Here is a 21,795-nt window from a genome sequence, read left to right as displayed (position 1 = left end):
GCGGCAAAACAAAATGGAAGAATTGGATCTGACGACCTCAGGGACTTGCATGTGCATGAAGCTTAAAACCAAAGAGTTCGACTCAGCAACCAGGGCCACAAAGACCCTTAGTGTTGTGAGCGAGCACAACTGCATGACGAAAAGCCAGTCACTCGGCCAACAGATGCCAAGGAGAACTACCTCACACGACTTGGCTGCCCGGAGGCATGATCAGCTTACAGTAGCTCGGATCCGACTTAGAGCCCATGTCAGGGAGAAACGGAGTCATGTTGCCGAATGTCTTTCTGCCAGTCCGAACTGACCAAAGGACATCCTGACAACGGAGACCCGGTCGACTGTAGCCGGATGCAGAGAGCTCATCGGATCAAGTCAATTCGACAGGTGCCGCCTAGCCCCACATGGGCGTAACGGTGCAAGTCGTCTAGACCGACTCGGAACGGAAGTCGGAAGTCAGCAAATGGAGGTCGGAAGTAAGCGACAACAGCTCGGAAAACCAACTAGAAGTAGGAGATAGACACAAAGTATCCGACCTGAGGAAGTCGGAAAACAGCCGACCTTGGAACATTGACACGGATAACCGACCTCAAGTCGAGGTCGGAAGCGACCATACAGAAGTCGGAAGGATACGACAACAAGTCGGCAAAGGCATTTGGAAAGTCGAGAACCGACCTCTTAACGGATAAATCCGACCTTCGGACGGATGGAAACACAGTTCATCCGACCTCCCGAAGTCGACTATAACCGACTACAAGTCGGAAGTCGGAACTCCAGTCAACATGACGGAAGAAGATCGACAGCCGTCTGCGGTGGACGAATTCGACTTGAAGGAAGTTGTCTAGACGGATAGCATGACAGAAGGTCGGATAACAATGAAGTATACTGGATGGAAGTCAACTAGACACTTCCATCGCGGAAACCCATGAATTCCCATCGGACCTTCGAGCCAGTCCGACTCGGATTACCCTAAACCAGGCTCGTGGTAGCAGATTGAACGGTTGTAACCGACCACTTTTTGAACGGAACTGCTGTACATGACGACCACACAGGCCGCATGATTTACATACAGCTTTTTCCGACCTGGACTTTAGCAATTCGGGACATAACCGAATTTCCCCTAGCCGCCGGTCGACTTACCGGTAGGCCGCCCTTGGTCAAACCGACCTCGGTCCTATTCCCCATTCAGAGAGGATGTCTCGGCATTTGCAACTGCAACAGTGCCTCTCTATCCCTAATGGAAGGATACGAGTCGGTAGTAAGTGTTTAGCCGTGCTTATCCGACCTCGGCGAATGTAACCGGTTACGACGGGTAACTCGGGAACCGACGCCCCGGACCCAACTTACCGGATGAAGGTGGACAGGAGACCCCGTGGAGACTCAACTGCCCCGTGGACGTCATCCTCGTCGGAATAGGACCCCCGGACAGATTTTTGCATTTTTTAGCATTTTTTCCTAACAAACGGAATTGTACTTTTCTAGTTCGATCTCTTTAACGGATCTGTTTTGTACGTAACCCCTTTTGCTCACTGGAATTGTGATTAAACTTTATTCATATTACCTATCGCGCTGCATAAACTTTCAATACATTTTTCTTTTTTTTTACACTGGTCTCCGAGGCCAACAGAAGCAAGAAGCCAGCCAACAGATGCATCACCGGTCCAACGAAACGCCCGAGCGGCTTCCGGATTTCTCGGCCGTGAGTGGTCTCCACTCATGGGTCTGGAAGTGAAGAAGGGACGGTCAACCAGACTCCGGACTCCCACTGCCCGAGGACGCGTACCAGCGACCCCACATTGGGTCCGACCGGAGAGTTGTGCGGTACTGGTGCGGTACCGAGTCGGAGCATCCTTCGCAGGAGCTCGGATTCCCGCCCAGAGGCATGTCAGAGGCCCACGACTGCGCCTGGTGCGTACGGTCCACACTGGACGTACTTGCACTCATGCTTGCCGTTATCGCCTCTCTCGCTGTAAGTACGTGTGCTGCTGCACTGCACTCATATCCGCTGAAGCGGATATACGCGGCGCACACACTGAGCATACTTGCTCTCTCGTCCCTCTCTCGCAGTATGACTCAGCGTTCATACGCTCGCGTTGGATAGAGTCCAGTCTGCGCATCATCACACAGCTGATGGCACACAGCACGTGCTGCCGCCAGTTGCTTCTTACACGCCTTGACGGACGCTCAAGAGCCTCTTCTAGCATTCACTTGCTTAGCCATCAGTGCTTTGTTCTTGCTTTCCTGCTATTTACGCAGCATTGTTCCCCCTTTATTTGTCAATAAAGTGCACTCGTGATCTCCTCGCGCTTGCCTGTTACATTACTCAACGCATTACCTCACAGTCTCACACACAACTGGTCAACGCGCTAACGCTACCGTTACTAATATTCATACAGTCTTACCGTCCAAAGCGTAATAATTAACTCGTTTTTTATGGATTCGTCGACGCGTGGCCGGTTTAAGTCAAGCCTGGTCTCAAAATAATCCGTATTTCTCAGACAAACTTATCCCAAATTTTAATTCTTTAGAGCGTTCTGTTCAAAAATATTTCCAACTGGTCTTAAGTATAGGAAAACGTATGTAATTATGTATGTTATCCAGGCATTACAGTATAAAGCGCTGAAGTTGCATCCGTTCACGCGATTCCGGTGACGGGTCCCTGGGAAGGCAGCCAGATTAAGTACATAAAGTACAGTAAACGGCGCCGGCAGGCTGTATCATAGTTAAATCAGTAGGGAGCATTCGTGGCAACCGGCGACCGGCCCGAATGCCTGGATAGTAGATCGGATTATCGCGACTGTTTTCCGATCGCCTCCACATACTTTACCAGATTTTTCCGGCAGGCGGTGGGGTTGCCACTGCGACAGAGGGTGTTTAGCACCCGAGACCATATGGCTCTGTTGTGCAGAATTTGTAAGGGTAGTCTTTTTTGTAGAAGCAGTAGTTTAGCCATATGTGTCCTGTCAAGGACGATTTTCGGGTTGAGTGTTTCGATATAAATGAGGCCGCTTTTCAAGTTCTCTGACAAAATGATTTTGGATTGGAAGTTATCGGATGGGGGAGGTAGGTATTTGCTGGTGATTGGTGGTTTTGTGAAGCATAGTGTGCTGTGGGTATATAAAAGGAAATCGGAGTGCGGTGGAAATTTAGTTGGTTAAGGGAAGTTGTGAGAAGTTTGTTGTGTGGATTGTGTTGTAAGATCTTATTTGATAGTTTGATAGTCAAGGTTGTTGTAGTAAGGTGGAGAGTGATTTGGAGTGCCTGGGAAGAGGTGTTTGAAGGGATTTTGGCAGATTTGTAACAAGTAAGGAATATTTGTTTATAGTGAAATTTTTTTTAATTATTGTTACTTTTTTAATGTATTTGGTTTCTTAAGTAAAATAGATTAAGAGATATTAAGGAATAAATAGAGTATCGGTTAGCTTTTGACTTTATGGCAGTGTGGTTTAAAAGGAGAGTTTTAAGGAGGTTAGTGTGAAGAAGGTTAGATTTAAGGAGGTTAGTTAATTTTTTCTTGCAATTTTATACAGTATATCTGTATATTCGGATGTTTGGTGTGTAGTTGCTGTTGAGAGTACGTTTATAAAGTAGGAAAACTAGGTGTGCATTGGCAGACCGGAGCGCAGCAGCTTTTCGCTTGTGTGAAAGATAAATAATTTTTAACGTGCTACCAGTAGCACTTTTAGTATTAACATTATCGATAATTTAACCTACAAATATAACGAGCTAGGAACATTTTCGTAATGACCTTTGGTAACAACCTTTCGTAACGAACACCGATACATTTTTGCATTGGCGCTGAACTTAGAGGACTTTCGGTACGATTTAAGAAAGGGAATTGATTTGATTCTACGAAGGATTTATTTAAATGTTATATCATCATTTAGTTTTAGACTGTCAAAAAAGTTGGAAATGAGTGATTTGGATAGGCGGAAGTTAAAATGAAAATCATCTTAAGGTATAGTGAGTGGATTAATAGGGTGGTAGAAATAATATTTGTGTTAATAAATGATGAAAGATATTATGTAAAGGAAAATATGGAATATATGAAGGAAAATAGAAAATATATTACGGAAAATATGGAAAAGGATACTGTGGTAAAAATATAGAAAGAATAAGTGGCATTATAAGAAATTTATTTGGCATTATGGAGTTATGTTGTGTAGATATTGTAGTTGATAAAATCAAATTGAAGAAAGAAGTGGATGTAGTGTTCCGTATGGTTTATTGTATAGTATATGGTGCGTATAATGTACTGAAAAATTTGGAGAACATGATTTTATGGTTTTTAATAATGAAGTTTTATTTTGATAGACGAAATTCCAGGAAGTGCTATGGATATTGTTGTCACTAACGACAATACAACCGTATTGCAGCCTGAATCCAGCAAACGATCTGTTGGCAAAAATTTAAATATAATTATTAATTTAAAATTTATTTTTTTTAAAATTCATTTATTTACCATTTATTTGTTTATACAGAAACTCCGAAGAAACGAAATAAATGAATGGAATTGCATGAACCGTTGGTTTTACTTTGAGATGGACCAATTGTTTTCATTTTTGTTGTTGTTATTTGAGTGATTCATCAATTTATTACCGCCATTGTACCATTTTTTCTAAGTGCATATATAGCTATCTGTGGTATTATTATCTGATAGTGGTGGTGCAGTATTATTATCTATGTGATGTAATTATGTTGAATTACTCGTTTAATACTTATAAAGTTTGTATCTTAGTATTTTTCTTATATTGAAATACACTATTATTTTGTTACTTTGTATTGGTTTTGTAGTAATTAACTTTTAAAGTTACCAATAAATAAAGGACGAAATAAATAAGCCAATTTCTTTGTTTTCAAGTTTGAGTAGATCATAATATTTTATAAATATGCGACCTACTGAGTTCAAGTAACAACTTACTGGTAGCTGAGAACCTTTAATAATTATCGTGGTACGAGTACAAAATATGCATTAGAACAAAACGGTCTTAACGAAAAGAACAGTTGTATTATGCTATCCTGATCGGGAGTCATACCGATTACAGAAACTGAAAGTCAGCTGATGTGTGGTAACAATAAGCGAAAGTAAAATTAAAAATTAAAATGTGTAAATTTTAAAATATGCGCCCAACTGCGCCCAACCAACAGTTACTGCCAGCTCGCAGGAGGGTGCAGTTAGAGTCAGGTGTGTGTTATAAGTCTGCGCCCAATTGCGCCCAACCAACAGTTACTGCCAGCTCGTAGGAGGGTGCAGTTAGAGTCAGGTGTGTGTTATAAGTATGCGCCCAACTGCGCCCAACCAACACTTACTGCCAGCTCGTAGGAAATAGCATTTAGAGTCAGGTGTATGTTATAAATATGCGCCCAACTGCGCCCAACCGACATTTACAGCCTGCTCGTAGGCGGTAGTATTTAGAATAAAGTGTACGTTATAAATATGCGCACTTCATTTATCTTCTATTGTTAGGATAGGAGATTTACTGTTGAAGCGCACTTCGTTTCCGGAAGTACGATTACGGACGGAAGAATACTAGCATGGTGCTGCTCAGCGTGGCTCTTCCAATTTGTTAGAACATGAAAGGTCATAACGTTTACTAATTGTTTACTAATTTGTGACTAATTTTTGGAAATCGAACCGTCAGGATTTCTGGAATACGACAGGTTGGCTTTTTACAGTTTAAACTTTAAATAAGTCTCTTTCTCATACTGTAAGAAAAATCTTAAAAGTAAGTATCTTTCGACCGGACAGGACCACGTCCGCGCTTTTGTGCGACGTCCTTACTCATTATTGGCAGGAATGACTTAAAAACAGTGGTTTGAACAGAAATTGTTAAGCGATCCGAAATTGTCAGTTCCCCAACCAAGTTCTAGTGTAAAACCCACTGTACAATAATGGCCACTGGTCCACTTGTAACTTATCACTTGCGCTTACGAAATACCAACAAATAAGGAAAAAAATTTAAGTAGCGGAATAAAAACAACTTTTGTTGTCAAATGTCAATGTTAACAGATATGAGTACGCAGGGACTACACTCGGGCTGTGCAGTGTGCAAGTAAATTTACGCAACGAGTGCGCCACAGGCGGACCCATTTCCGCCCCGGCGATGCTTGTGACCAGGTTTATTTCTTTTCACATATCATTTTCTTTTACGGCATTATTCCTGTTGTATCGCCTGCCACTTGGCCGCCTCCCCCGAGGTGGCCGCCCGTTAGGTGTTTGAAGGATCGAAAGATCGGTTCCGCCTGTACAACAATGGGGGTACAATGAATGGCAATGGTTATCATTGTTATATATTAACGTCGAGGCAAATATATATTATAAGATACGGGTTTACGAGCTATAAACCGTAAACACGCTGTTGCCGGATTTCTGATTTTTCAAAGGAAGTTAAGTACCTGAATGTTTTCAGTTATTGTTTGGCCGCGTCGAAATCGGTTCAGCCGTTCGCCCAAACATTGGCTACATTATCAATCGTGTATACGTGGTTACGGATGTAGATAACCATTAAAGAAATGATACATATATATATAGGGCAATGATTTAAAGCATGGCACCAAAATCGTGTACTAACACGAAAATGTATCTTTCGTGCACCCCCGAACACGGTTTTGCATTTTCCACGATATTGTGTATTCCACGATATTGTCTTTGCCAAAAGATTTGTGATTTTGTATGCACTAGCATGAAAACCGCTTGTGGGCGCCACATTGAGTTCGAAAGTTATGGTTGTTGGCTATGCGCAGAAGTGTGTAGAAGTACGCGAAAGCAAAGTTTGGTGATAGTATAAATTTTTAATGACATGCACCGCAGATATCTTCCGTTAATGGTGGCTCATTCAGCGAGCCTTTCAGTTCTCACGATGCGTTCTTATGAATTCTGATATCAAAAAGATTATTGACAGCTGAAGCCTTGACGTTCCATGTTTAATAAAACAAAAATGTTTATTAGGATAATTAATAAGATAACGTTCCATGTTTAATAAGATAATTATTAATGTTTAATACGTTATCAATAGCTGAGACCTGAAAAAAAAATTGGGAAAGTAGGGCAGGGTATTGTGACAACTTGTAGTAAAGCGAAGCAGAGACAAGTCTGTTGTTGAAATCGCATATAAACAATAATTTTATGATAATATATGTAAATTTTACCAAACAAAGGAGCAGCCAAAGATGACCACCGGCAACTACAATCAGTGAACACTAGGAAAGAAATATTGCTGCGAGGGCAACGTATAAGCTTTTTACCGAACATGTGGTTGGCTAATGTTAACTCTGACTTAATTTCCAAGAGGTCGAGATGTTTCATGACTTTGCGAAATTTGGACGCCTCGCTGTATTAGCATATTCGCCAAAACTGACATTTTTGACGAGCAATAGTAGCCAATAAAGATGGTTGCAACAGCCAACACGGTCCATGGCGTGATAAGCAAACCAATAACTGGATCGATGCTCCGACTCGCCGTAATCGGGCACCCGTTTAAAAATTCCTTCCAAGTTACGATGCTCCATGCCACAGGAAACGATAGACCGAAGCAATTTATTACTGCCATAACTTCAAACGACCGGTAGAGTGAAACAAGGGACAAAATGACTCTGCTTAACTGTGCCTTCCCTGCGCCCGGATGCCATTGTTCAATCTTTCTTAATAAAAGCCACTGCAAAATACAAATCGACCAAAGGAGGGTGAGCACAATCCACATAGCTGCCGATATAGTCCAAAGATTCCAGTGAGAGCGGATAGGTTGCGTACTAGAGCTCACATTTTTCTGAAAGTTGGAAAATTGTTTACAGCCAATGAGTTTTTCACGTTACGTATTAAAAATTGAATTGCATAAATAATTGAATTAATAATTTCACTCTGATCGCCTACCGCTGAAGTAACATGCGCGATCAACTTTCCTTGATCAGTTTTCAAAGTTTCGTAAGCTTTCCACGCAAAAGGAACACATTCCAGGATGAATCGCACCGTAGAGAGAACGAAGTGCAGGTACACTTGTTTATATATGGGCTGAATTTTGTGGTATACAAGTTCCTGACAATCCGGATAAGCGCCGCAGCTCTCAGCTATAAACAAAGGGGTACGGAGGCACACAGTACTTATAATTAAATTGTGGTCAAATGTGGCAAGCCAGCTAAACTTACATTTCATACACGATTTGGCCATTTTTTGGTTTGCCTTTTAGCTGAGGAACAACACAGAAGAGGAATACGCTTTCCGAGTGTGATATCAAGCACATCAAAAGAAGCGAGTAAAATGGTTTCTGATAAGTATGGTCTTGATATAAATTGCATCGAACGCAGCAAGGATATGAAAAAAATTTCTTTAAAAGAATATCATGGTTTGGCGCCTTGTAAACTGTACTGACCAGGGAGTGCGAGTGGAACACGTTCCAAAATTTACAAACTCAGTTCCATTTCACAGCAGCACTGAACAATGGCGCCTTATATACAACTGATGGTAATAAAATTCGTTCGCAAGCCGGAAAAGCCTGCCAGATCTCATCTGACCCTCTGAATCTCTGACTATGAAGAGTAGGCCTTTAGCAAGCAGTCCCAGGCACTACGGTCAGAGCATCGTGCTAGCCTGCACTGGTAAGCACTTTAATCCTTCGGAAGCGTGAAAGCGATCGATATTATTAGTTATTAGCACTTCTACAGCTACAGCATGACACACACACTAGTCCCATCCGCGTCCGATCACTTCGGCCGCGCTACATTTCGGCCGCACAGGTTCACTTCGGCCGACGTTCATTTCGGCCGTGGCTCACTTCGGCCAACACTCAGTTCGGCCAACGCTCATTTCGGCAACTGGACGTTTCGGCCATCATAGCTTTTCTTGGGTTTCCTCCATTTTCGAGGTTTTCTTAGGTTTTTTATGTTTTGTTAGGGTTTTAAGGTTTCTTACGTCTTTTGTGATGTTTTGTAGGTTTTCTTAGGTTTCTTAGGTTTTCTGAGGTTTCTTAGGTTTCTTAGGTTCGGTTTGTTTAGTTTTCTTAGGTTTTCTTAGGTTTTCTGTGGTTTTCTTAGATTTGTTATGGGTTTTTAGGCTTCTTAGGTTTCTTAGGTTTCCTTAGTTCTCTTTGGTTTCTTATTATTTCTTAGATTTGTCATGGTTTCTTTTCTTTATATCGATTTTCTTATGTTTTCATAGGCATTCTTAGGTTATCTTTCGGTTCCTTAAGATAATTATGAAGACTGTTTTCGTTTTTTGTGCTTTCTTAGATGTCGTAAAGTTAGGTTTTTAGTAATCTCCCGTGACGGCAGACTTCGTGGCTTCGCGTCATCGGCGTTATGGCGGTCGACGAGGTGTTAGTCAGAACAATCGGGAATATGAGACATGATGGTGACAGTAAAACTTCAAAAACTGCTCAAGCAAATTTTGTGTGCAAAAGTAAATAGAAACTGATCAATTTTTTGCGCGTAAGGACTTAGCTACTCTGTAGTTACACGGTGCATATTAAATGTTTTGGAAAACCCTATTTCCGCCAAAATGTGCTGTGGCCGAAGTAAATTGCGGCCGAAATGAATGACGGCCGAAGTGAATGGCGGCCGAAGTGAGTGCCGGCCGAAAATCTTTGGCGGAAATAAGCGCGGCCGAAATGAAAACGGCCGAAGTGATCGGTAGTCGTTTCCGGCTAGTTTCCATTATGGACATTAAATTGTGTTTTGTCACTACAGTACAAGTTTGTCCGTTACTAGTAATAATGCATCTTTTTCTCTCCATCTGTTTCCATCATCCATCTTTTTAATCCATCTTTTTCTTTCTTTATATGTCCGACTTTTTAACTTTCAGTCCTCGCATTTCCCTGCTTTTTTTTCCTGCACACAGCAGGAAGAAACTTCCATTGCCGATTATCTAACTTCAAAAACCACAGAGACGATAATTCGTTAGAGCACCCAGCGCCATCATTTTTCCCTGGCGGTAGAACAATGGCGCCGTAGCGCTACTTGAAATTTTCTAATTTTTACCCTGGAATATTTTTTCCGGAAGGGTTCAAGGGGATAAACACCCCCCTCCCCCAGTACCCCCCCCTCGGGCACCATCACGGAGAAACGATGTTATCTTAACAAATGGTTTGCAACGGAAGATCGCAACAAACTAATATGTAATGATTACAAAACCAAGAAAAACATGAACCAATGACACGAGTCATGACAATACAAATCTGGGCCACCGTGGTTATCTAATTTGATCTAATACAGCATAAAAATATAAAAAAAACCAGGAAAAGAACAGATACCGGAAAACCGAGATCCGGATATCGACACAGAATCTTCATATACCGGGTGGCCGAGCAAAATGGCCCTCTTCGCTTTTGATTAAGTAATTATTGATTGATTACATAGTTAACTGTTAATTGTGAATAATATTGACATATCTATACTGTGAACTGCGTAGATTTGTTCGATAGACAATTTCATTAGCTACTAAAAACAATAAAATCATTAAAATGTTTTTCGAAAAATTAAATTAAATTTCGAATTCGAATTTCGAAATGCGTTCCTCGTTAACAATTGTGCCAACTGCCAAGTGAAGTCGTATCCAATGTTTTAGTGTCCCAGTTCGCAAAGTTAAAAGTTTCGTCCCCATGCGTAATATTTTAAATTTTTTAATTGTTTTATCTGGAGAAAGTCTTCTTCTTTCAACTCCGAAAAAAATTGTTGGCCTGCTGCATGCGCTGGATAAATAATGCACCAAGCTAACGTTTTGGCTTTTCGAAAAAACTGCTGGTTCTTTACTCTACTTTTTAAGTATTTTAGTTACAATTTTTTGGTTCATGACAGGGTCACGGTTCAACGAAAAAGTCCAGTTCAACTGGTAAATTTAGGTGGGTGGTTGCACTTCCAAACACGAATTTGAACGAGGACTGCTTTCGAATCGGTGGTTTGAAAACTGTAAACTGTATTCAGAAAATCTGATACAGCGTTTCATGAGGATCAAATTTCGGGAGTACACACTCCGTATCAAATCTTTCGCTCTTTGGCCAGATAGGGCCACTAGAATTTCGTTTTTTTTTGCAGTGAAAAAAACTAGGAAAAATCCCTATTTCCAAAACAGTAACTTGATAAACAGCAATACGTCAATATACTTAGTTGAATATCTACTTTTTTAATTTGAAACACGGGAGATTACAATTTTGTTTCCAGGACATCATTCAACTCCGCCCGTTCTTATACAATAATTCAGAAAAAACTGAAATCTTTTTACACAAACTGGTTAATATAACTAGAGACAATAATTATTAGACATTGCTCTTTTGAATAAAACTATTATTATTATCTCAATCAAGCGCTGGACAGATCGACAGACAGACAAGTGCACCCGATACGCGTCCGATACTTCAAATAACTGTTCTCGTAAAATTTAATGCCGCTCCGTGGCTTATTAAACAGTCCCTCTCCATTTCTCCTGATTGTGAACCTCCACCCCTGTAATTAAGATACTCGTAATTACGTGGCGATCAGATTTTTATGGCTGTTTCTGGATGATGATAATCCACTACCATTTCCGGTTCGCACTTATGTATTAATGGTAAGTGCTGAACGGGCGAACTTTGCAGCCGTTTTCCCACCAAAACAGATCTACCGAAGTCTAAACATATTACTTTTCTAACTTTTAATTAAGATACTTCCCATAACACAGCGTACATAAAAGACTGCTTGAAAACCAATTCAGTGGAATTAAAGAAATTAGATGCACAGAAGCAATGTGCGATAAAAAAGTTTTACGGATTTTTTTGCGGACCTTGCACGTCCTTCGTGCGGTTGACGGGTCAGCAGAACCATCGATCCTCTGGCTCTCGAAAACATCTTGTCTTCCAATAGGTGCTTCAGCCGGATGTAATACGTGCAGCCAATAAACAGGAGAATTTAACTTGGCTCCCGTAAAACAGTTGTAGAGGACTCCGTTCCCATGTGGTGATACTTGGGGGCCTTTAGGTCTGCGATGCATGACCGCATGGTTTCCACTTTGGTGAAGGGGGTGGCATCTCCGAAAGGTAGCCCCAACGCGCACGCCGCCTACGACCATCTTTCAATTTTTTTTATTTGGCAAAACTGTTTTTCCACCGCACCTTTCCAGAAAAAGTTTCCATTAAGTACCCAATCGTCATTCGCGAAGGTATGGCATGAGGATTCACTATGATGTCCGGAACTATGCCCTGCGTAGTAAAGGGCAAATCCTACCGTCCCCAAACAAAAAATTTATAACATCAGGCTGTAACAGATATAATTAATGAATATTTTAATCATCTGCTCTGATGACAGCTTAGTGAGCTTGCCTCCACTGGATAACAAAATCCAACTGTGCCCTTTTGTCCATGACTGGTAGTGAATTTGTCACCCATCACCGGTATACGCACGGATCGTATGCGTACTTTACAAAACGGCCGTCCTTCATCGTTTGTATTTCGGAAAGCTGCATCTACAATTCCGGTTTCATGAGTACGAAGAAAGATGCTAGCGTCCTTCTGTACAATTCCGGCTTAGTCTTTTGCTACCTACACATGCCGAATTTTGATTAGACGCCGGGCTGGTGCTACGGTCAACCAGAGTACAAAAATATATATCAAGTATTCCTCTATTTAATAATAATTATACGATTTTTTAAGAATAGTTTGCCATAAAAATACATCCAGGAAAGTCAGCACAAGTCTACTGTCTACGTACGTCCCCGGTATTTCGCATTTCGATGACCTTTCCGATAATACAGTCCGCTCCAGACACTCTTGTTCCCGGTCTAATTATGCCATCGCGATCCAATTTGCTGTACATGGCATCCATCCGCATACCTTCGCACTGAGTGGGCGGAACCTGATTATACTCTGCATGTTTACCGGAGATTTTCTTTTCCTCAGTAGCTTCGTATGTCCAATAAAATGTGTGCTGAGAAAGACCTCTCTGCAACGATGCCGTATTTAATATAAGCGAATCCTCTTGATTGTAGCCGGTGTAGGAAGCAATGGCCAAGATGCAGTTCGCCCCGGCTGGCAGCTTGTCGTTTTTCAGGATCAGCCGTTCGGTCTTCGTGCTGACGATAGGCTGCTGAGGATAATACATAACATGGCAATCATTGTCGTAACGACTGGCATAATTGGTCGCGTAAATACCCAAGGCTTGCTTGGCCATGCCGGCTTGATAGGTGTTCCGAGGAGACTGGTTGTGCTCCGGAAACGGTATGGTCGACGCACACACACCCAAAATCATCGAAGGATGGATCTCGCAGTGCGTGCAATTTCGCGACGCGAAATTCAAATCACTAGGATACATCGCGCTGAGAATCTTTTCCTTTTCCCTGACATCGATGTATTCTATGGCACCGGCTCGAAGAAAATGCTCAAACCTAAAACAGAGATACTAATATGAAATAAAGTTTCGATGTTTTATGCACTATTTTTTCTATTTTTACTCGGGTCCCTGCTGGCATGCAGCCGACCACACTATCGATTAAATTTGATTAGCAAGCCAGTTAATAATTAAAGAAAAAATTTAGCAAACAAGAGAGAGCTCACTGGAATATCCTAATTACTCCCAGTGTAACCGTAAGCATTGTAAACGTACTTCAACCTTCAACGCTTGCAACGCTGCTCTTCCTTTTGTCGCAGTTTAATGATATCAGCAGTTTCTATGGCCAAGATACGCTTTGTGCTGCCGGATTTTACGACGAGAAAGGGCCTATAAACCCTGCCAGATTCCGTATGAATGTAAATATTTCACGCAGGTATATCCCACGTGATGGACACCTAAACTTAAAAGCGAACAACTCAAGCTACCGGAAAACGTGGTCAAAGTATGGTGCGGAATACTATCGCAACAACCACATAATTCAATTTAATGTGCTACGCTTAAGATGCACAAATACTGCAAAAGGCGTACGTAACTGCGCAAGGAAAAGAAACTAGAATCATCCCTCAAATTTAACGCAAATTAACTGAAAAGACAGAGAATGCCAAAAATATATTTCATGTATCACTTTACAAGGTGTTCTTTGATCTGCTTGTCATATTACGAAGGCAGTTCAAAAAATAGTCAGTAAACAATGCGCCTATACTCGCAAAGATAATACTTAACATAACTATGCAGTACTGAACATATGCTAAATTACAAAAATATCTTGAGCTACTGCTTATCTCACAGTACTGATATCGAACTCATGAATGCACCTAAGTAACTTCCAGAAGATACTGTATTCATTTCAGAAAACTTCCGCAGAAATCCAGTTTATCGGTCCCCAGCTGCCTAAGCACTTAAGCCTCGAAACACCACCAAAACTAAGCATAACATAATTACGAACCTCGAAAGAAATGTCTTTTTTTTGCCTTGCTATTCGCATCAGCTGCACGACTTCCTCCGGATCCTCATGGAAACCAAAGAAATCTCCGTTCACAAAAATACGCGCGCCGCTATATAAAAAACAAGATTTAAGTTTGCGATAATTAACATTAATCCTGTCACAGAGCGACCCTACCATTTCCGAGGAGCCGAATCATCTGGGTACAATATACTAGCTGCCATAGCCGGGTCAATCTCTAACAACGGTACCACTTTACAGGCTTCCAGAACGTCGCGCACAACCACAACGTCCGATCCGACACTGACACAAGCCATGAGACTCAAATTATTGATCAAGCCCACCAATTCGGTGGTGTCTAGGAGGGACAGACGATGCCCACTGTGTATTGTGCAGCTGCCGGGGCCGAGCCATCTTGGACGCTGTGGGAAACGGCGTTCGAATTCTTCTCAAATGGGACAGAGTAGCACAGTACGACAACCGACTGAGCACTTGGCTGACGCCAACCCGATTCGTCTGACAACGTCGGGCTTCCCCCCAGTTGCCGGTGGCCAGGGCGTAGCGCATGCCATCCGTGATGATCCGGCTCTTCAGGGCTAATGCGACATTCAGCCCAGTTGTAATATTAGGCTTTCTTTGCAACTCTTTCTCCAGCGTAAGCGTCATTTCCTTCCGCAGTTTTTGAAACTGCTGACGGAAGAGGGTGGCAAATAGCGGACCGACGAGCTCTAGGCGCTTGTTCGCATAATGATCCCGGTCGACACAATCGCACCGTCCCATAGCTGTGCGAATTAGCCGGTCGACCATGTAGCCCAAGAAGAACGCTTTTCGTCGTGAACAATCGGCTCTTGTGCCAACGTGTGGCAAAACATTCTTCTCGAGCATGTCCTTGGCGAATCTAATCCTTTCGGACCTAACGACGGCTGGCTTTGCGCTGCGATTGCCAATGAAATTCAAAGCGTGTTCTTGCGTCTGAATGGCTTGAGCATACATCAGCGACGGCTTCAGCCATTCGTGAATTTCGTTATCCTCCTGGTTCAGGGAGATTAGCTGCACAATTTCTTGATCGGTCTCCAAACCCAGAGCTCGAAAGAGGATTGTAATAGGAATTTCCTGCTTGACAAACGGTCTGATGGTCACAATCGGTTATCCCACTGATAGAACAGTTATGGAATTACACTGCAACAGGTTGATAATACACAACGTATCTACAATACAATTGTACTATATATCGGTATACTAAACTAAACGGAATAAAAGCATGCACATAACGCTAGAGCGCATTTACGGTTTGAGAAAACCAAATAATCGGTGCAGTACTAAACGAAATAAATAAAGAAAAGGAAACGAAATAATCGGTACCGTATGCCGTTAATTGTCTAAAAAATGCTGAATTGCTTAGCAAATATCAGTAATATGCAGAGGTAATACGAAGACGAGTCAGTTCACCTGCAGCGGCTTCGAAATCATGTTTATCCACAACGGAGTTGCGGTCTTGTTCCCGGTTTCCGGGACGGATCGGATCGGATTTCAGCTTTGTACTGGTACTTTGAATTCGTGCGCGCGTGATGCTGAGGTGGTCTTCAGCCATACGCTCTTCGGCAATCACTGCCAAAATGTAAAAAAAATAAGCACAGTAAAACGCACGACCGGTTTGGCCAAACTTTTTAACGAATATTATCTATCTTTTCGGATCCATCGATAATGAAATATCCTCCGGGATCGTGGACGCATTCACCCATCGCGCTAACCACAACCGGGTCATTTTGATTATGCATTTGGCAGTAGTCAGACCGCACCATGATGGACAACCGTCCCATGTAAATCTTTTCAATACTCGATTCATCAGCACATCCATGTTTCTGTATTGTCTCTTTGATATCCACCCACAAGTTACAATCATATGTGAGATCTCTAAGCCTGACTTCCAGAGGATGCAGCACCGAAACCCCAGAATCACTCGTTCGGCCTTCACGAAACGGGGAAGAGATGCCAACGCCTTCGAAGGTGTACCGATAACATATCTATCAGCAGAATAATACCGTATGAATATCTGTCTACTCATTAAGAGATTCCTTCCAACATCATTTTTGCTGACATTATCGAGCCTGAAGAAATGATACAAACAAAAAAAAAATCATACAAAAAAATTTATATCTCAAATCGTTGATACTCTTAGTCTCTTAGCGCTTACCAAGTCTTCAGGGTTCGGTTCTTTCAACCCAAAACTTTCATCCTTTTTTCTTATGACAATCGGTAATGAACTGGTGACAATTTCTGGAAGATCCGTGGAAACGAATTTATTGAACGAATCCAACTGCTGCTGGACCAGGCCTTTGTCGTCAAAAAACGACTGGATAATCAACCAGGCAGCCTCTTCCCAACCGGCACTGCCGAGTGCAGCGTACACATCCTCGTCGATATAATCGGAAAGGCCTGCTTTGGGGATCCCTTCTCGAGTAGTTTCATCGTTTTCTGTCGAAGCATGAACGCAAATTAAAGTACAACATATTGAGGAAAGAAAACAATCATTGAAATATTTAGAAGTATCGTCCTATATGCCGAAGAGAATTCCGTCAAAATGAAACTTCCGCTTACTAACTGGTTTTGGGTCATATAAGTCATATTCTATTTTTTGGAGCGAAAGCACTGGACGATATTTGAAAAAATGCGACCATAATTCTGGGGCAGTTTATTTATGGATTAAATTTTTGAAAATCATTTATAAATTTATACTTTTGACCGAAACAATTAAACCAGCATTACTGATGCCGCACAAATCAGCATGATAGCATCCATGTGAATAAAAACAAAATAAACGTTTTAACTAGAATAGAAATGTTCATTTTTCCAGTACGAGTACTTTTTATCATTACGAGTACATTCGCTGCGTCACTTGCGCCCCTACGAGAGCGTAAAACAAAAGATAACACCGCTTTACCGCTCTAACAAAGTTCCAGTTAACAAAGCTGCATGCCGCTATGCCCCTACATTATAATGGAACTTTGTCATTTGAGTTTGTACGAAAACGCCTTCATCAACGATTACACTATTTCAACAAACATTTTACCTCTTTCGTAGAAAGAACTATGGTCATGGGCGATGAATTCGGCCAAATCATCCGACACGGAGCCCAGCGCTAATTTCTCGTGGTCTTCATCACAGCAATCATCCCTCCACGATGGACTTGGGGGCGCTGCAAAAAAAGAAAATATTAAATGGAAAGTAATCGGCATTGCAAGTCATCTGTGATGCATTTGTGGCGAGTGTAAATCGATAACATACGCGCCACGTAGAGGGGAGGAATATTCTCATCTCCAAAAACTGTCTTATCACTGTCGCCATTTATTAACGACTCCAGCACAGGAACCACTGCATCAGGCTTGGGCGATGGGGATTCGGATAGAAGGAAGACAGAAGAATCATCAGAATCCGATAAACAAATAACTTCCGGTTCGGAAAACGGTTGTTTTTTGGTACTTATATTTTCAAGTGGTGGTAACTGGTAGAAATTGGAAAGGCGTACTACGAGTGCAAGATAACGTTTAAAGTATGTTGCACTCGTACTACTCTAGAATACTAGTAGTGTGTTATCGCTCGCGCTCGGTGCAATCAATGATGATGTGTTATCAAATTATCAACCACCACTAGTATAAAGTACGTACTGCATAATAATAGTACTAATACTATCTATATAATTATGCAATTGGTTGAGGGGAACGGCAATGGCATGATGGACGTACGTCGTGGTCTAAACCGCTAAGAGCGATGCACTGGACCGGCTGAACACAGATTCACAAACCTGGTGCATGGTGCATTCCTAGTTTTTGAGCTGCGAGCTTCCGGATACTCATCGTAGAATCATTATTATTGTAGAGCGGCACTGGCTCATCAGCAGAAAAAAGTTTGTTTCAGAGAGAGGTCAGCTGCTATGCGTGGTGCCAAGTCAATTCCGCACTTTTTCGTATGCTGTAATGGATCGTGATGCGATTGAGAACACGTTTATGCTTCTTATCCTTGGAGGTGCTGCGGTGTTTTTTCTTGTGTTTCATTTATGGATTGTAACTTTCGTGCATGACGCGATTGATCCTGGTATGACCGGAAATAATAGTTAACGTTTTGTCTCGATTTACTTACGCAAAATTTAAATTCCCACGCTAGATGACGATCCTAGCCCTTAATGGGTTACCTGCCTACTTTGCAATAAACAATATCTATTGTATATAAAGTTATAAATAAACGTATCTGTAAGCTATCGCATAACACAAAAATTACAAGACTCAATGCAGAACTAGAGAAATGAAAATCGCTTAGCTTACGTTATTGGGACCGTCGTTATAATTATTTTTCGCCGTGACCTCTCTCATGTTTTCAGGCAAAATTGAAAACGTGAACTTTTGGACGGCATTTTTATATGTAGGGCCTTTCTTGGTGCCCGTATTCGCGCTCTTGACATATTTATACTGGAGAACAACTAGACCAGTTTCAGCACAGGAAACTATTCCACTGAGGAGTGCTGCAGGTGCAGTGACTGCACGCACTTAACACTTCTTCGTCTACTAGCTCGGTTACTCACACTTTTTATTGTAGTGCAGTTTTCAGAATTCAGTGATTCTTTTTTAATGTGTTCTTTTAATCTTTGATGCGGACTATACCATGCAGGACAGAAGTGTTTTTTTAAATCAGTCTTTGGTTATTTTTCTTATTATTACCATGGAAGGCGCGTATTACGATGACACATTTGTTTTTCGCCATCCCGGAACATCCACTCAGTCTCCTGTCTACGCACCAGTGGAAACACCCGTTACACTGCCTGACCATGCAGATTTGGATAAAGCTCTGGATTTGTCATACAGTGCGCCGATATCCTTGCCATCCGTTGCAGAGCCCACTGAAGGTTTTTTGAATACCATCCATTACGTCAGCACAGCGACCATCCATCTCGATGTCCACGGTATGCCGTTTTGTTTTCGTTTTTGCTCTGGCTACGTGAATACAACAGGGCCAAACAGCAGGGTTATTGACCTTTTGCAATTGTTTGCAGCACCGACAACCAGCAAATATGATAACACATCAGTTTTTGCTGGCCTTGAGGATGCATCTACGAACGCTGCGATGGTCGATGCTGCAGCTGATCTTGGCGCCGTGGACGTCGGTTCGGCTGGAGGAGCTGTTGACCTTGCAGCTGCTGACGAGTCCAAGACTGGTTTATGGGGTCCTGCATTGACAGATTCGTCTGGAAAGAGTCCTGCGTTGACCGAATCGTCTGGAAAGAATTCGCCGTCCTTTTCCCAGCGGAGCAGTACTGCGGATTCCGGGGAATATCAAGACGCTTCGGATGTGACCTTTAGCAAATCAGGTATGTGGTATCTCATTGGCTACACTTGTATGAAGCTTTCAACCTATATTGCCTGTAAGTGTTCTTGCCTGTAAGTGTTCTACAGACTGCATTTTTTAAAGATAATGTCAAGACGTTTTGCATTTGAATCAACTGATTTAACACATTTTTACGCAAGTCTGCCGGATGCTGTGGGGGGACTTCCAGGAACTGGGGGAAATTATTACTAAGGTTCTGGCCACGGCTATGCAAAAGAAGGAGCATCTGCCCGATGATCGCGACTCCGATGATGCGGTTGTTCATAAAAAGCTCATGACTCTGGGTCCACACTACCGCTCTCCGCAGACCAAAGGATCGATGGCGCATTCTTTGCCAGGGCGTAGTGCTGCGCGGAAGGGTTCGAGTTCAGCTGAAAAGTTGACGCATTTGCTGAAATTTTACGTCGGTAAGCCGTAAGTTGTTCTGACGATCCTTGTTAAAAGGGTGATTAACAGTAAGCGCTGGGATATTAAACAAGCTATTTTAACCTTTTACGTTTTATCTTTCGTGTCTGTGTAGCCCACCATCGTCATCGACACTTCCAAACCAGTATGCGCAAGCTCTTCGCGCGCGCTATGATAAAATTGAGTAAGATTCTAAAAATTAACAATTTAAAGTCGTTTGGTAACTGCGACAGTGAGTTGTCTTAATTTTTTGCATTTAGGTAAGGCTGGCCGCGATCAAAACCGGTGTCGTCATGATTCCGCAACTGAATCTGAGTGCAGCTGGGAAAGTACTTCTGATTCGGTCGCAGGTTAGTGCAAAGTCCGCTGCCTTTTTTGTGAATGTCAGACAAGTTTTGTAGAATTTATTAGTTTATTTTGATAATTGATCTCATCATCAGACTGTTAGGTAATCCAGCACTTTTCCTGATAGTGCAATTATTAAAGTAAACCACAAATTTGTGTAGGTCTGTCAGAGACTAGCAAAAAAGGGTTTTCGATCAACTTTAATCCTTTGCTCCCTGCCCCACCGACCTTTGTTCAAGAAGTGCCGACTACAAAATCAGTGATTGCGGAAATGGAAAAACTGCACTTGGGTGGCGATGCACATGTGTTTTCAAATGCTGATGTAAGTTTATCACTTTTTTAACTAACGACTTTAACGTTCAGTGGTGTTTTATGCTGCAGTTCGAGTATTAACTTATTCTGCACATAACATTTCCGCGTTCTAGCGCAATTTTTCTGGATTGAGTCGACAAGAACGGTATTTCTCCGCTAAAAAGCCTGAAGCCAGTAACAGTGGGCAAGCTGCGGCTCTTTCTTTCCGTGACTTTTATCCGCCGCCAAAAAACGCCATCAACCTTCAGCTGTGAGTTAATTCTTTGCAAGACTGCTTTTGCATTGTGGGTCTCGTTTTGACACATGGTTCTTGGTTTAGATACCAAATTCGCGAGCGGATTTTTAACAACGATGTACAAGTTTTTTCCATTGCTCCGGAGATCGCAGCCGAGAAGAACAAGCCCGAGTACACTGAACTGGAACCGCAAATTCTGTAGTTTAATCAAGAAAAGAGTTTGCGGCGAGAGTGCGCTCTTTCCTTTTCTGGCATTTTTCCTATAATTGTTGTGATTTTCCGTTATTGTGATTCATTAAACAGGGTGGTTGATGTTTCTTTGCTATCATTTTTTTTTTGCTTTTTCAATAGATTTGAATAGCGCATTTGACTGAGAACTGAGCGATCGTGTCACATGTTTTGAACAATTTTTATTGCATTGTGTAAAGTTTGGTGCTTTTGAAGTACAATTTTATGAATAAAACGCGGAAGTAAAGATATATGAACAATTGTTTGCACATCGGTGTGACTTCGATAAAAGTGCTTTCCGTGACTCCAAATTTTGTACAAAAAAACGATCACGGTTACTTGATGGATTATTTACAGCGCCACTTTTCTACAGCTGGCAACCTTAAAACAGTAAGGAAATAACTTTTGCATGTGTGATATATCCAGTTGCTAATGGACCGTAATCCGACTACAGATGTACAAATTCGTCTAATGCTGCGGACCTAGCACTGACCAGTCTCTTGTTAGATAATCAAAAGTGTCAATGATAATCGCCACTAACACATTCAGAATCACGAAAGAACACAGAAAATGGAAGGATGTGAAGTATATACGTAAGAGGATCCGATCC

At 42.0% G+C, this 21,795-nt stretch overlaps 3 protein-coding genes and 2 long non-coding RNA genes across 6 annotated transcripts; 1 reads left to right on the top strand and 4 right to left on the bottom strand.

Annotated features, from left to right (window-relative positions):
* Positions 1–6,414: 6,414 nt before the first annotated feature.
* On the bottom strand, positions 6,415–8,648 carry LOC129585117 (uncharacterized). The gene is made up of 3 exons (XR_008689968.1): positions 8,137–8,648; positions 7,865–8,058; positions 6,415–7,760 (listed from the first exon to the last, which is right to left on the bottom strand). It is a non-coding gene; the product is annotated as an uncharacterized LOC129585117 (long non-coding RNA).
* Positions 8,649–11,123: 2,475 nt separating this feature from the next.
* Positions 11,124–12,178, bottom strand: LOC129585118 (uncharacterized). The gene is made up of 3 exons (XR_008689969.1): positions 12,069–12,178; positions 11,741–12,015; positions 11,124–11,424 (listed from the first exon to the last, which is right to left on the bottom strand). It is a non-coding gene; the product is annotated as an uncharacterized LOC129585118 (long non-coding RNA).
* A 102-nt stretch (positions 12,179–12,280) lies between these two features.
* Positions 12,281–18,095, bottom strand: LOC129585062 (DNA-directed RNA polymerase II subunit RPB2-like). The gene is made up of 9 exons (XM_055477579.1): positions 18,087–18,095; positions 17,570–17,855; positions 17,355–17,480; positions 16,479–16,759; positions 15,734–16,308; positions 14,462–15,463; positions 14,288–14,396; positions 12,664–13,336; positions 12,281–12,494 (listed from the first exon to the last, which is right to left on the bottom strand). The coding sequence occupies exons 1-5, from the start codon at positions 18,093–18,095 to the stop codon at positions 15,952–15,954; spliced, it is 1,059 nt and encodes a 352-aa protein (XP_055333554.1). The 3' UTR covers positions 12,281–12,494; positions 12,664–13,336; positions 14,288–14,396; positions 14,462–15,463; positions 15,734–15,951.
* Positions 12,649–15,875, bottom strand: LOC129585065 (DNA-directed RNA polymerase II subunit RPB2-like). The gene is made up of 6 exons (XM_055477581.1): positions 15,734–15,875; positions 15,440–15,492; positions 14,792–15,397; positions 14,462–14,706; positions 14,313–14,396; positions 12,649–13,336 (listed from the first exon to the last, which is right to left on the bottom strand). The coding sequence occupies exons 1-6, from the start codon at positions 15,873–15,875 to the stop codon at positions 12,649–12,651; spliced, it is 1,818 nt and encodes a 605-aa protein (XP_055333556.1).
* On the top strand, positions 18,086–21,448 carry LOC129585116 (uncharacterized). 2 transcript variants are annotated; one of them, XM_055477676.1, is made up of 10 exons: positions 18,086–18,376; positions 18,660–18,806; positions 19,005–19,238; positions 19,329–19,643; positions 19,801–20,067; positions 20,181–20,249; positions 20,326–20,415; positions 20,572–20,732; positions 20,836–20,972; positions 21,042–21,448. In XM_055477676.1, exons 1-10 carry the CDS (start codon positions 18,259–18,261, stop codon positions 21,157–21,159), a joined length of 1,656 nt encoding a protein of 551 aa, XP_055333651.1. In that variant the 5' UTR covers positions 18,086–18,258; the 3' UTR covers positions 21,160–21,448. The 2 variants fall into 2 exon arrangements, with proteins under 2 accessions (XP_055333651.1, XP_055333652.1); XM_055477677.1 differs by lacking the exon at positions 18,660–18,806 and having other exon boundaries at positions 18,087–18,376.
* The last annotated feature ends 347 nt before the right edge of the window (positions 21,449–21,795 follow it).

This window comes from Paramacrobiotus metropolitanus, unplaced genomic scaffold, assembly GCF_019649055.1.
Source record: "Paramacrobiotus metropolitanus isolate TYO unplaced genomic scaffold, Prichtersi_v1.0 Parri_scaffold0000015, whole genome shotgun sequence".
In the NCBI taxonomy this organism is placed as follows: domain Eukaryota; kingdom Metazoa; phylum Tardigrada; class Eutardigrada; order Parachela; family Macrobiotidae; genus Paramacrobiotus; species Paramacrobiotus metropolitanus.
Note: the sequence above shows the minus strand (reverse complement) of the source record. Positions and strands in the feature narration are given on the sequence as shown.